A 15,065-nucleotide genomic window follows, 5' to 3' on the forward strand; every position below is an offset into this window, starting at 1 on the left:
AGCCTCTAAAACGTTGAAAAACAGCATTCTATTTTTCTTTTTGAAATGAAATTATCTTAAATTGGAAAAATCTTCACTTGTATTCATAAAGACATTGTTTGTAGTTCATAAGATCAAAAAGAAATTTACTGTATGTAAAGTGCCAGAACAATTCAAATTACTAAGGTTCCAATACCTGCAGTTCTTACCCTATTCAGCTTGTTCATCAGATTCACCTAAGAGGGAACATTTCACAGCAGTTCAAAGTTCTAACTGTGAACCATGAGGTAATCGAATTTCATGCAACTTCAGTTCTAACCAGTTCCAGTTCCAAGTTTAAGAAAGGGAAGAGTAATGCCAACACATTCTATAAACGATCAACATCTGAAAAAGATCAAATCAGAACCATTTACCCAGGGCTTGCTATAGACAGGAAGCAAATAAGGTATAGAGTATCTCTTGCCAGGAGATGAAAAATATAGTGGGAAATACAACAGGCAGGTTAAATATAGGTTCTGTCATGCCTGGGGGTGTCCCATTCTCCTTGGTTACATATGGTCAAAGTAAGGGGTGGAGATAAAAAAGATGCCCAGTCTAGAACAGCAGTCCCACCAATGTTTACTCTATCTTGGGCCATCTAATATTATGACCTGCATAAGTAGAAGGCTACAGGTGTTGCAATTCATCTTGCTGCTACTGTTACCTAAAACGAGAAATGGGAACTAAGGCAAGGGAAGAAAAGGGTCTATGTGGTTTTCATTTTTCCTCCATCTTTTTCATCATTTGATTGAAAAAGTGACTATTTGAAGACAAGTGGGTCCAAGAACATAGTGTTCATATTTGCATGTTGGAAAATACACATTGTGTTTGTTTTGTTTCTGTTTATCCAGTTTTTTTCTTTTTAACACAGTGATGTATCATTAGGAAAGCTTCAGGCATGTAAGAGCAGCCTAATCTTGTAAATATTAACTTTACTGAATCACAACTGTCCTTTAAATCAAGCCCCTAGAGACTATGAGGCAAGTGGAACTAAATTACACAAAGATCTTAAATGGTCATTTAAAATGTATCTTTGTGTAGTTTTCTATGGATCAGAGTAGTCTTTTTGTAAACTTTTTTTAAAGATCACTTTTGTAAAATGAATTCAGCTATTCTGAACTGAGTGTTAAACCAAAGCAAACTGCAGCAATATGATGTAATAGAAACTTATGTATACTAATCTCAATCTTTTACCACCTAAAACATTTGTCTTTCTTTATGACACAAATATATACACATCTATGTATTGAAGTAATACATGTTCAATGAAAAGAAAAATCAAAAGCTATGGTTTCACTCTCTGATTTAACGATTGTTATATCCAGCTTTTTATTTTTTACCCCCATGCCTAAGTTTAATAATTGACTCAACAAATACATATTTATTGCCTACTCTGTCCAAGGCACTGTTGCTTGTCACTGGGGGTATCTCTGTAAGGATGAAATGTTTTCTGTCAATTTGGGGCTTTTTATTTAATGGGGGAGAGAGAGAAGTGAAATTTACAAAAAAAATTTTTTTTAATTTATCCTAAGTTCTATGTGAGGAAGTCATGGAAGACATATTTGAGGACATAATATTTGAACTTCGATGAATGGGAATTGATAATCAGAAGGGGCTGGGATGAGTGAGGACAATCATAGGTAAATAGCACAGCATGGTCTTATGAACTACATATTATATTATGGTCTGCATTAAAATCTTCCCATATCAGGATTCTGCTAAGCACAGGGTTCATTAGTCCATTGTATGACTCCATTATATGCCATTTACATAACCTATCTCATTTTTTGATATTTTAGATGCAGAATTAAGAAATGGTGCACTTCATTCTTATGTACAGAGCCTTAACTTATGAGATGATTTCTTTAGGATAAATTTAACTTCATAGTAATGGGCTTGTTCAATCAAAAGATATACACATTTTAAAATATTTTTTAAAAACATATTGCCAAATTCACTCCTGAAAAGTTGTTTCCACTCCCACCAAAACTGTATGGGAGAATCCATTTCTCCATACTCTCAGTAGACCTCGGTATTATTCCTTCTAATTCTTGCCAATTTGGCAAAAAAGTAAAAAGCATTTGACTCCTTTTATTTGCATTGAGTTTCAACATTGAAAAATATTGTGAACTAGGCAGGCAAATTAGCTGATTAGTTTTGCAGACTCTGATGTATACTAAACCAATGAAGAGATATAACGATGAAGGACAAGGTTCTGATTTCTATTTTTATTTTGCTGTTTTTGGTTTGCTGCAGAAACATAGACTTTTTATGGAGTGGAAGACATGGATACACAAGGTTGGATTTTTGATAGCTGAAAAAGATTTGGGGAAGATCTACAAATGATGAAACTTTTACTATAAATGCCATGATATATAAAAATTACAGAATATTTTTATTACTTTATTATTATTATTTTTTTAATCTAAATTCCATACCACCTGTAGATTTTAGTAAAGAAAAGATTTTTAGGAATTCTGGTTAAAAATATAGTCTCTACTTATTCCAAATGTTGCTCATACAATACCTGTGAATGATTTCTTCAAGTGATAGTGCTTTTTTGCTTTTTTCTCTCCTAAGGAAAAACTGGTCTACTTCCTGGATTGTTCTTTCTAGTCGAAAAATTGAATTTTACAAAGAATCCAAGCAGCAGGCTCTGTCTAATATGGTGGGTAGTTCTCTGTTTCTACTATTATCATGTTTACAGAAATATTGTTGAATTAAAAGTTTGGTTTCAACAGAAATCACACTAAAGCCTCCAAGCTATCAACATCTGAAAGCAGATGGAGGAAAATGACTCAATAAACTTTTAATCAGAGGAAGGGAAAATAGAACTTAGTGTTTGTTTTATTAAGTGGTGCATTTGGAGAATAATCACAAAATGAGATGAATGGCAAGCAGCTCTCTAGTAATGGGAAGGTAACACTTTAAATTAAGGTGCCATTTATAAATGCTTTATTCTTATTTATGAAATGATCACTAAATGCAGCTACTTGCTCAAATAATGTAGTATAAAGTATGTTATAAAATGCATTAGTAATACTTAACGGATGAGACTATGGAAAGCTGTTTTAAAGAATATTATAAGGCGTAAATCGTATTAAACCATGTATGTGCATCTTTAATACATGAATTTAAGTTGTTATCTAGCATGCTATAAAGTGCTTCACACATTAATAAATAATAATAAACTGTTTATAAATGGCATCTTAATATAGGGTGTTACCAATGAGGAAACACTCTAAGTTAACAGTCATTTTTTATCTTAGTCTAACTGTGACATTCACTACATCCAGCTAACCTTTCTGAACAGTTCTATGACTCCATCTAAGGGAACTAATACAATTTCGGTATCCAATAGTTATTACAAAGTGAAATTTGTAGGGCTTCTTGATTTGTACCTGGAGGAGGGCCTCATATATGCCCACAGAGATTTGACAGTGATAGTAGGAGCAATTCTGAGCTAGTTACTGGGGCAATTCAAGCTCAAAACCTTGCTGCCCGAACACCAGAGCTGTCACACGATGTTGGAGACAGTGGGCAAGCAGCATATCTGACAGCCTCCTGAGCAGGAAGGACTCTGGGCAAGAACCAACCTGCCATACCCCAACGGCCTGATAGACAGCAGGGAAAAGGGGTCTCCTGGCAGGAATTAACCACAATGAACTAATTTGTATTTGGCGGGTAATAAAACGATGGAAGGTTCTTTGCTTTCCAGCCACTAGTCGTGTTTGCTATGTAATCCTCTTTAAATAGGAAATAGAAAATCATTTGCTAGGAGATTTTTTTTTTTTTTTTAAAGGAGAAGATTTTAGTAAGAACAAAAGGTAGCATTTGGCTTGCTCCTGATAATTGCAATAGCCTTTATCCCCAAGTAGCTTGCTGATTTTGGAGTCTCGGTGCAGTCCAATCTGTAAACTAATTATGAATAAATTAAAAATATATCTCAGTCCTTTGTATTTTTAATTTAAACTGCCTCAGAAATTTGTTTTAGGGTTTTGTTTTGTTTTTATTTTTTGGCTACAGTAATGTTGAGATAATCTTTTTAAGAAAAATAAGGTACCCCTAAAGGCTAGGTACAAAACAACTCCCATCCACCCACGGGTCCTTTGTCTTCCCTTTGAATGAGTTCTAAAGGGGAAATCAGGAAGGGAGGAAAGTCACTTGCCTTGCTGAATTTGGCTGCTGAGAAGATGATCTTCATCCTGCTGGGTGAGAAGAATTCCATTGGAGCAGAGTTTATGTGAATGTGCTGGGATAATGGGAGAGATTAGATTCCAAGTTAAAGCATTTGGTTTATTTTTATTTTATTATTTTAGTCTCCTCATACCAGGAGATAGTTATCAGATGCTTAATTTTGTACAGGTGGAAGAAAACTCCCCTTACTGTAGGCAAACTTTGCAAGTCAGCTCACTAATTGCATGCCTCTAGTTCAAGCTTCAGAACTGTTGTAAATTGACAATAGATTTTACTTTTAGAGGAAATTTGTTAACCCCCTTTTTTTTTTTTTTTTTTTTTTGCGTTTCCTTTTTTTTTTTTTTTTTTTTTTGGCAGTCCCTATTTATTACTTCTAGTCCCATTTTCAGTGCTCTTATGGTTTCTCCCAGACACTCATTGTCTTCAAAGCAAATTCTGGGCAGGAACTAACTGTGTTTTGTGGTAATAGGGGAAAGAATTGCAGATTCCTGTTTGTACTACATGAATTGTCTTGCTAGTCAAGTTCTTGGATACATTTCTAACCAAATATTAAAGGCCTGGTGGGATAGCCCACATTTACCAATTCCAGTCTCAGAGAAATGATATGATGATTACCAGGCCTTGATGAAAGATACTGTGGTTTTATTTTGAAAGAGATTTATGCTCAAGTTTCTGAATTTCTCTTGTGCCCCCTTACACATGTCCTGGTATTACTGTTCATTGTACTTCTGGGAAAGTCTGTCCTTTTCTCCAAGGGGGTCTGTAGAAGCTGCCTAAGTGAGTGCAAAATGTGGCTTAAAAGAGTAAATGGCATTTTAATCTGTACAGGAATGATCTTTGAATGTTAATGTAGTGGTGAGACAAAGCAGCAGAGTAGCTAGGAGAAGGGCTTTGAAGTTCAACCATAGGGAGCTTTATTCTAGTTTTGCCACTTAGGAGCTGACAAACTTATTCAACTCCTTTGAGCTTCAGAATCCTCACCTGTAAAGTGGAGATAGTAATATTTGCCAAGAGAATTAGTAAGGAATAAAATTAGTTAATAAAATAAAAATATGCATAGTAGCCATAAAATAATTATTATATTATAATATACTCCATTAAAATATAAATATACTGTATTCTATAGTACATAATATAGGGTATAATATAATTATAACTTATCATTATACTATCTTAGTTTTGCACTTGAATTGATTCACACATGTGTAGAAGAAAAGGTATATTAATTCAAGGAATACCAGCGTGTACTGTCTCCAAAAAAAGAAATATGTATCCATAGGCATCATAAAATATTGTGTCTGAGCACTGAATAATTCTGAAAATGAAGGCATTTCTCCATTTGGGGTTCTAGATGTAATATCCTGCTTATCCATATATATTTTCCTGGGGCCCTCACCTTCCTCCATTGTCTCTTAACCTTACTGCTTTCACATTTAATACAGAATGTCACACAGTGTTATGCCTGATCCCACATTCCATGTTTGGCTATATTTCTTTCTCACTGAAATTCTTTCAGTTCATAACCAAGTCACATTTTTATCAAAAGCAGCCTCCCCCTGAAAAGAAACACAGTCACTTTGCTGGTGTGTGTAAATCAGAGATTCATAGGCTCTGGGTCCTCAGTGACCTATTCAAGGAAAAGGAGGACTGACCTATTCTGTTTTTCTTTTTTAATGACATTAAAGAGTAAAGTACTGCCTACTACTACTGTCACTTTCTAACAGAAAGGACATTGTATAATACCCCAATCCTAAATCTAGGTGGGATAAAACCTCAAAATTAAAGACAGTCTTTACCAAGAGAGGAAACAATCTCCCTCCTACATCTACATACATTGTCTCTGTTTTGTTCACTTCACCTCAGACCAGAGAAAGTTTGGTCCAGACTAGCTGGCCCTCCTGTGAAAAGGAGCATTGGAAAACCACTGGTGTCCTTAGTTCCGGATTTTCTGGATTATAAAGGAAAGGACAGTGTTCTTATTCTGTATTCTGATTTGTAACTCACTTTAAAATTTTGAAATATTGTCACTGGAAAATAACGCAGAAACCATTTTTAGTAAAATGTATAAAACATGTATGTATATTTTAAAGTTATAATCAAACTTCTACATAACCACCACCCAGGGCAAGATGCACACCCTGCCAGCCCTCCAGAAGCCCCACCCCTGCCTATTGTCGGTCTGTCATCACAGCCTCTTCCCTTGCCACAGACTTAAATGGCATTTTAGTCATTATTTTATCACCCTTTATTATTTTCCCACCTATATCTGTAGCCCTTAAAAATATAGTATACTTTGTCTGCTTTTGAATTTATAAAATGGAATCACAGCATGTGTTTCTTTTGTTTCTTGCTTCTTTCTCTAAATATCAATATGTCCTGCTTTTTCCTTCCTTTCATTTTGTTTTAATAATTTCATATTTTTCTTCACTGTTTTAGGAGTGATACACTTGGTGTTCTGTTAGTGACTTGCCTAGAATTATAACTTATTGAAGACTAAAGCTATTCAAATATTACTTTAGAATAGTTTTAATTCACTTATCACCTTCCCAATGTATATGCTATTTCTGTCTGTATTTTAATTCTTTTTTAACACCACTAGACATTATTTATTCCCTTTTATAGAATCAATATTGATTTTTATTTGCCCAATATTTGCCATGTTCCTTGTTATTTATATATTCCTATATCTTAGACCTTCCCTCTAGGATTATTTTTTCTTCTATTTGAAGTACATTCTGAGAAATTCCTGTAGTAAGGGTCTTGTCGTGACAATCTGTCTCAGCATCTGCTTGTTTCAAATGTCTCTATTTCTCCATCATTTTGGAAATATATATTCTCTCTGGATATAGAATTTTGAGTTGGCAGTAATACTCTTTTGGCACATCAAAGATATCATTCCACTGTTTTCTGTCATCCATTATTGTATCAAGAAGTTACCTGTTAATCTAACCACTGTTCTTTGGTCCCTCATAATATTTTCTCATTACCTTTGTGTTTCCACTGTTTCACTGTGATGCATCCAGGTGTCAATATCTTTTTATTTTCCCTGCCTGGATTGTTGGGCCTCTTGAAATTGATTATAACTGTCATTAATGTATTTTACAAATTTCCAAGCTATTATCTTCTCAAATGTAGCTTCTTTTACATTTTCTCTCTTATTTTCTTCTAAGCCCCTAGTAAAACCTATGTTAAATTTTCTCACTCTATCCTCCACATGTTTTATATTCTTCTTTCTTTCTGTCTTTCTGAACTGCATTCCAAATAACTTATCTTGATTTATCTTCTAATTTAACTCAGTCTCCCTTTGTGATAAACATTAGTTTTATTTCAGTTATTATAATTTTTATTTCTAGAAGTTTGTTTCTTTTTTAAATTTACTATGTCATTTGTTGTAGGTTTTTTTCCTGAATGTTAAAGACTCTCTTTTATTTTGTGAAAATTAGAAGGCATAGTTTTTTTATATTCTGTGTCTTGTGATTCTAGCATCTGAAGTCTACATCAGGCTGTTTCTACTGGTTCTCACTCATGTTGCTTTGTTTCCTTGTGTGTCTGCTTATCTTTGACTGTGTGCTAATCATTGTTATTGAAATATCATGGGAGGTTCTCTGAGGCCTGGAATAAATGTGTCCTACTCCAGAGTGTTTTGTATTTTTCTAAATTGTCTGGGGGCACTTCCAGTAATTGATTAGATCAATTTGAGTTAACAGTTTAAAATTTTTGAGTTATGTGTACATAAAAGGAGGGCTACAGCTGTGCTGCACTTTATCAGGGACAGAACTATTGTTCACTCCTTCTTCTCTTAACATTGTTCATCTACAAAGGCAGTCTTCTTTATAATCCCTTGGGATTGGAGAAAGGGAACAAGTTGAATATTGGTTCTCCTTTATCCTTTTATAATGCCCTCAGGAAAGGTGCAGTTATTTTGATTTGATATTCTGCTTTTCTCTGTGGGTTCAGATTCTCACCTCCAAAAAATATTTACCCTGGATGTTCCCACTATCTTTTCAGCCTTTCAATTCTTTTAAGGTTAATTTTAAAAAGAAATATTTTATCCAGCATTTTTTATTGTTTGCAGTGGGAGAGTTGATCCAAATAGCATAGTTTCTCATTACAATCTACCTCACTTTCATTTAAATATGCATTTGGTTAATCAAGTTAGTGCTATTTATATAAGCCTTGGTGGGAAAAGACTTCATAAGAATATGTATTGAAATCCTACAATGAACAGCTTGCTCGTTAGGGCTACATATAAGGCATAGAGATATAATCAAGATATAGTCTTTGCTTTATAGCATCTCTGCCAAAAAATAGGATGAGATGAAATAAGAAACATAGGAGAGTGTTTTTTTTGTTTTGTTTTTTTTGTTTTGTTTTTTTTTTTAACATTTAAAGGAGGGACAGCTCACATCTGTGAAAGATTTGAATTAGGCCTTGAAGGATGGTTATAATTTCAATATGTGGAGATTTGTGGGCAGGGAAAATTCCAGTGGAGTAAAAAAATATGAACAATGGCATGAAACTGAAAATGGGCAAGGTCTGTGTGCTAAAAAGAGAAATGAATTTTTTAGTTCGGTTGGAAAATAGGATAAAAGAAAAGGATTGAGAAGAATGCCATGGGCTGAGATTTGCTACCAGGGGCAACTCTTTAATAAGGTGTGTCAGTATTCTCCAGACATCTTCACCCTAGAATAATCTCTCCTGGCTCTTCTTTTAACAACTACATGCTGAACAGCAGTATGACCCAGGTGTTGCTTGTCTTAAAAAGACCAGTACTATCACAGGAAAAAGGCAAGAGAGGAGATGGTTCTTCTAACTTCAACTCATTTAGTCCAAGAGCAAAAACTTTTGCCTCAAAAGCAGCTACAGTATTATTTGATTCATCTAGTGGCAGAGAAGTCCTAAGGAAACAAGAGTTGTCAGTTTGATTTATCCTCTGAGTCCTTGAATCATACCCCTTTCATTTTTCAGGTATACTTAACCTATTTCAGTACCAGCATAGTATTTCAATTGGCTCCAGCAATTCACTTGCAACTTTCCTTCTGTGTATGGGCTATAGTTTGTGATTTTAGAGCATCTGCTTGTTATGGAGTAGACCCTGGACTATAGCTATGCGATGTGGCAAATATGCACTCCTGGTTAAAAAAAACAAAATTGATGGATTGCCTCATGGGGAAGAAGCTGTGTAATTTAGAGAACCCATTCATTTATTGATTTTATGAACTATTAACAACTCCTAACAGGTGTCACACAATGTGTTGTTAAACCGTAGAGATATCCAGATGAATAATATATGATCCCTGCTGTCAAGGTGTTTATAGTCCGGTAGGGGAAACAGAATCATATGTAGGTTTATTATAATAGAACATGACTAACATGATAAAGATATATAAGAAAACATGCTGGGGAACCATAGGTTTAGCTACAGGTAGCTCTTTCCCAAGGAAATTGTTGTTGCAAGTAATGGTCAGCTTATGTATTTCTCCATTAGTTCATTCTGGAAATATCACTTAGGGTCCTTGATATTAAGCCACTGTGCTAGGTATTAGGAAAGACACAAAAAATGAAACAAACTCAGATCTTTCACTTGAGGGTCTAGAAACAAATAGAAAGCATGCCCATAAATCAAGTAATTGTAGTGAAAAGGTAGACATTGATAGTTACTCCAAAATGGCATGAACAGAGACATGGGTTAGTTTCATGGTAACTAAGAGGAGAGAGATATGGCTCCCAGCTGGAAAGGATTCTAAATATATCCATTAGAGGAAGTGACATTTGAGGAAGTTTTTGAAGGCTGAATAGGATTTCATTGCAGAAATTGGGGGCGGGGGGGGGGCGGAATACATTTTACATGGAAAGAAGGGAGTAAGCAATGATAAAATGTGGGAAATTAATTCCTTAATTTATTTTCCAGATATTATCAATTGCTTGCCTTGCTCCACATACTGTGCTGGTCATTGTTCTTAAAAATGTTTCTTGGTGGTTCCCTGAGTCCTAGGGTATATATGCCCCAATCCAGACTATTTTGTGTTTCTTCTGTAAGTTGTCTGGATGCACTGCCAGTGAGGGATTGCCTCAAAAAAAGTTGAGGAACATTGTTGTAGGACAGCAAGCACTCTAACTTGGTTAGAAAGTCAGTGTGGAATCAGCTCATGAAAGACCTTGAACAGGATTGTGGGAGGAGATGATTTCTTTCTGTAGGCATTGTGGAGCCCTTTATAGTTTATACTGCATATGCTCAAATTAAGAGAGATTCAGAGTTTTCAGAGACAGTTTGGGGAGTTAAGATATATTTTTCCTACAGTTAAAGAAATGAAGGTAGGACTTGTTAAATTATCTGAAAAACCTATTCTAAAAATATATGGAAATAGATGAGAGTAATAACGCCTGTGCTCTTATTGACAAAGATAATAGCAAAACGGCTAAGTCTGTTATTATGGCCCCATGCATTTAGTAAATCACAGGCCATCTTCTTACTCAGAATATATATTAATATTCTCCTATGACCTGATCTTTTAGCAGCATGGTCATTGCTAAAGAAGTCCTAGTGCAAAGAAAGCAAGCAGGGTAATTCATCTAGGAAGAACTAAAAAATATGCAGTGCCCAAAACATGGGTGTATCAACACATTAGTGAGCACCAGTAGCAACCTGGAGGTGTTTTCATGTGATTCCAGAATATATGTTCAGTGTGGTACCCTACTGAGATAAATGCATCATGCAAAGTCTGTTTCTGATTAGGAAATTTCTTGTCTCCACAGCCACCAAAAATCAGACCAAGTGGACCTTACTTCCTTTTATATTTATCTCATGGTACTCAGAAAACTTAGTGTCACTTTTGACATAAATTCAGAAGTATTATAAACATTTTAGGGACTATTTCTCCCCTCAAACTGTATAGTTCTAAAGCCAGAATGTTTGATATGGAGCCAACATGTTGATTGTGTACGTAACTGGGATTTTTGGGGCTACTTTTATGTTTTTTACTTTACGTTGTACTAATACTTCTAATCAGAGGCAAACACTGGCAAATTTTACTGCTAATGACAGAAAACTCTTTCAAGGCATTTAATAAACTATTAACTTTTTTAGACCACTCATTCAGCCATAACCTTGAAAGCAAAAAAAGAGTAATATAAAAGACTTCATTAAAATAATTTGTTTACTTTTTCTTAATATTGTTTACTTCCAGTGCAGATAATGAGCACAAGCATTAATTAAATAATGCAGTATATTTAATGTTCATTCACTGTAGCATAACTTTAATAAAAAAATGGACTTATTTATGGGAGTAAAATGATGTGATTTAGCAAAAAAAGATGAAAATAGTTTTCAATCAGCAAGCTATTCATGAATTATTGAGTAATCTGTATAAAATGAATATGGAATGATTTTATCTTTGTAAAGTGAGTGTTCAGAAAGATCATAAAAATGGAGGTGCAAACAATAGATCTACCAACCTTAGCCTAACGAAGGCATTTTAAATTCTCACAATAATAGTGCTCTGGTGAAGTCAGCATGGTTAACGTTAGGGCAGGTTATTAGTACAGCCATAGATTGCACTATCATATGGTCTCAACATACATTTAAAAATTAAAAGAAAAAACAGTCCAAAACCTGGAGGATGACAGGTGGAGATCAAAGAAATAAAGGAAAAATGAATTCTAGTGTTTTATTAACACAAACTGTGTAAGGAAAAAAATGAAATCAAGTGATCGATATTAATATAAATGAAGCCATGTTCTCTGGTTATAATTTTCTCAAGATTTGGCCATTAACCACAATAAATTCTGTATCGTACATAATTTTTAATAACCACAAAAATCTATGAAATTGATAGGATGCCTTATAAATGGGTAATAGCTTACTGTCCAATAAACCTCACCTTAGGCTCTTCAGAAAAGTATTTTAATTATGAAGCTTGACTCTCTGTGGTTTATCATTTTGGTCAATGTAATACATCTGATTTAGAGCTTACATTTCTCTAAGATAAAACGGACTTTTACTCCACGGTGCATTTTTAAATTTACTGAATATATGTATTTATTCTTCCTTTAAAAGTCACTACTAAATTGAAATGCTCTGGGAAGCAGTATACCATATTAGGTAGAAATAGGGGCTTCTAAGTCACACAACCTGGGTTAGGAATCCCAGGTTCACATTTTATTTGTTGCTACAATTCTTTGATGTCTCAGCTGCAGTATGGGGTTAATAAGAGTACCTACCTCATAGAGCTGTTGTGAGATTGTGTGAGAAAATTGATGTAGCAAGCCTGACACACAGCAAAGATAATAAATATTAGTTATATTTATTATTGGTATTATTATTACATGAAGCAATTGAGTATAGTGGTTAAGAGAACAGACTTTGGAATCAGAATTGGATTCAAATGCACAAACTCACTTAATGACAGTATACTTCAAAATCCTTGTCTTAGTTTTCTTAACAATAATATCAAGATTTTTCAGGTAAAGAAACACTACCTGCTGTCCAAATACAATTCAAAATGTCTTCAGAACCTCATTTCTTACTCATACCGTAGGCCAAAACAGATATTCCTGGTCAGCTTTCTGCTACATTGTGCTTCTCCCATCTTTTGGTTCTGTCATCCCCTAGTGGCAGATGAAGGAAACGTTAAGAGAGCATAGGAAAATCTGCATGCTCTTTAAAAGCTGTGAGCCCAGAGGTGTCTCACATTGTTCTTGTTCACATTCCAGTGATGAGAATGGGTAATGTGGCCACAGGTTGGTGTAAAGAGGGATAGAAAAAAATGGAGCCTTTGGCTGGTGAGCTATTGGGATGGCCAAAAAGTTCTTTAGGGTTTTCCTGTAACATCTTACGGAAAAACCAAAATGAACTTTTTGGCCAACCCAATACTTTCCAATGACAACTCTAGACTCCTGAAGAGAGAGCCCTGCACACATTTCAGTGGAGAGCTATGCCTCCCTGACACAGGAGAGTAACATCAATTGTCTCAGTCCAGATTCCCTAGAAAACAAAGCCCAAATTAAGCATCCATGCTTTATTTGGGAGGCATGAGCCCAGGACACAGAGAGTGAAGTAAAAAGGAAGTGAGGCAGGAGATGATGCAAAATAGAAGAGAGGATGTGTTATCATGCTGGCTACTACTCTACAGTGAGCCTCAGAGACACAGAGAACCACTGGGCAGGTGCACCACTTGACTTGCAAAAAAGCTGCAAATAAACTGGAGAAAGCATGAAGCAGTCTGTAGGAGGAAGGGATGGAGGTAGGAGAAGGAATATATCGACCTGTTTCTTCCCATTTCTTGCTTCCTTTTGGTTAAAATTTATCACCCGGAGTATTTTCTCCCTGTATTATGTGGATCCTGGGCACACCCTTGGATGGCTATGCAGAAGGTCAGATCCTACACCCTGTAAAATAGTATTTTATCCAAATCTGGATGTGGTAGGGATCTAAAAGCCAGTCTGCACCTTGGCAACCAGGAGGGCCTTGCATTCCAAGAAGGTGTCTGGTCATCCACAGGAAGTGGGACCATATGGGCCCAAGCATCACTGGTCATCTACAGGGACAACTGAGGCAGACTGAAAGAATGAGGGTCTAAGGAGGGAATCTGAGGAGGTGCCTGAGGCATCAAAAATGTGCCCAAATTGCTCACATTGAAGAATTAAATAGTTTTTACATAGTGTAAATTTAAGGCAATATAAGCATGCAACAAACATAGATTAAATAGAAGCTATTATATTTATTCTAGCAAGATTTTGATTCAGGAATAAATGCAATAAATTCTTAAAAAGGGGAGAATACTTTCTCCTCAACAAACAAACAAACAAACACATAACATTCTAGTGCCCCAAATCACTAACAAGGCTTTGCTTTTCTGAAAATCTGGTTTGATTTGGTCTTGTAATATACTGAGAAATTTCACTGGAGAAACAATTTCAGTTATTATTAACACCATTTATATTCATATACATAAAACCCACATCTTAACAATCAAAGTATCCTCTTCTATGTTGACAGCGGCCATACTTTAGACATTAATAAGATCAGGTATCCATTCAGCACTCTTTCCTAAATCATTTTGCCCAAATGAGAATTTATAAGTGAGTTTTATCCTCCTCCATGACTGATTTTCCAGAATCAAAACCAGTTATGTGATAAAACTTAATTCCTCTAAACAGATTTTGTGTTTCATGTTTCAGACTGATAAGGACAATCTGAGTCTATATTCTGGAATAGCAATTAATCCAAAATAAAAAATGGTAGCTAATAAACTGTTTCATAAAATCTGAGCCTTGACTTTTTTTCAACCACATCTAGTAATAAGGGTATGAGAATGAGTGGCCCAGTGATTTGTTGCCCACACACATGGCCAATCTTCATCATGGAAAATGCCATCAAGCAAAAGAGCATCTGGCCTTTGATATTTTCTTAATATACATTAAAAGCTCCCAAATATCCCATAAAGAAAAATGGGAAACTTAATCCCAAAGGTATAATCTAAGTCAGAGAAAAATATATTATGGAGAGACAACCCTGTCAGCTATTATTGAGAAATGGTAAAGATGGACTAAGAGAATAATAAAAATCAGAAGTGGACAAGACCTAAGATCAATTTTTAATGACTTCACATTTCTCCAACAAAGAGGCTTTTATGTTTTATTGTCCAGAAGCAGTAACTTTTAAATAATTGTATTTAAATATTTAAAAATCATTTATATTTTAAGTTTACCCAGAATAGATATATGTCTACTCTTAGGCTTAAGTTTATATTTAGTCAATTTTTAAAAGTACATTTTTATAATGATGTACAATGTGATACATTGGCATCATGTAGTTCAGCAGACTTTTTCATGTGTTTTATAGCTGTAGA

At 34.9% G+C, this 15,065-nt stretch overlaps 1 protein-coding gene across 5 annotated transcripts in view; it reads left to right on the forward strand.

Moving 5' to 3' along the window:
- The window catches only part of ARHGAP15 (Rho GTPase activating protein 15), a 616,446-nt gene that overhangs the window by 103,627 nt on the left and 497,754 nt on the right, over nucleotides 1-15,065 (forward strand). For all 5 annotated transcript variants that reach the window (XM_024744104.1, XM_024744108.1, XM_024744105.1 and 2 more), the window contains one exon: nucleotides 2,599-2,686. In XM_024744104.1, the coding sequence (XP_024599872.1) occupies nucleotides 2,599-2,686 (88 nt within the window). The remainder of the gene's footprint in view (nucleotides 1-2,598; nucleotides 2,687-15,065) is intronic.

The sequence above is a fragment of the Neophocaena asiaeorientalis genome, unplaced genomic scaffold (assembly GCF_003031525.2).
Source record: "Neophocaena asiaeorientalis asiaeorientalis breed wild unplaced genomic scaffold, Neophocaena_asiaeorientalis_V1.1 scaffold11, whole genome shotgun sequence".
NCBI lineage: Eukaryota > Metazoa > Chordata > Mammalia > Artiodactyla > Phocoenidae > Neophocaena > Neophocaena asiaeorientalis.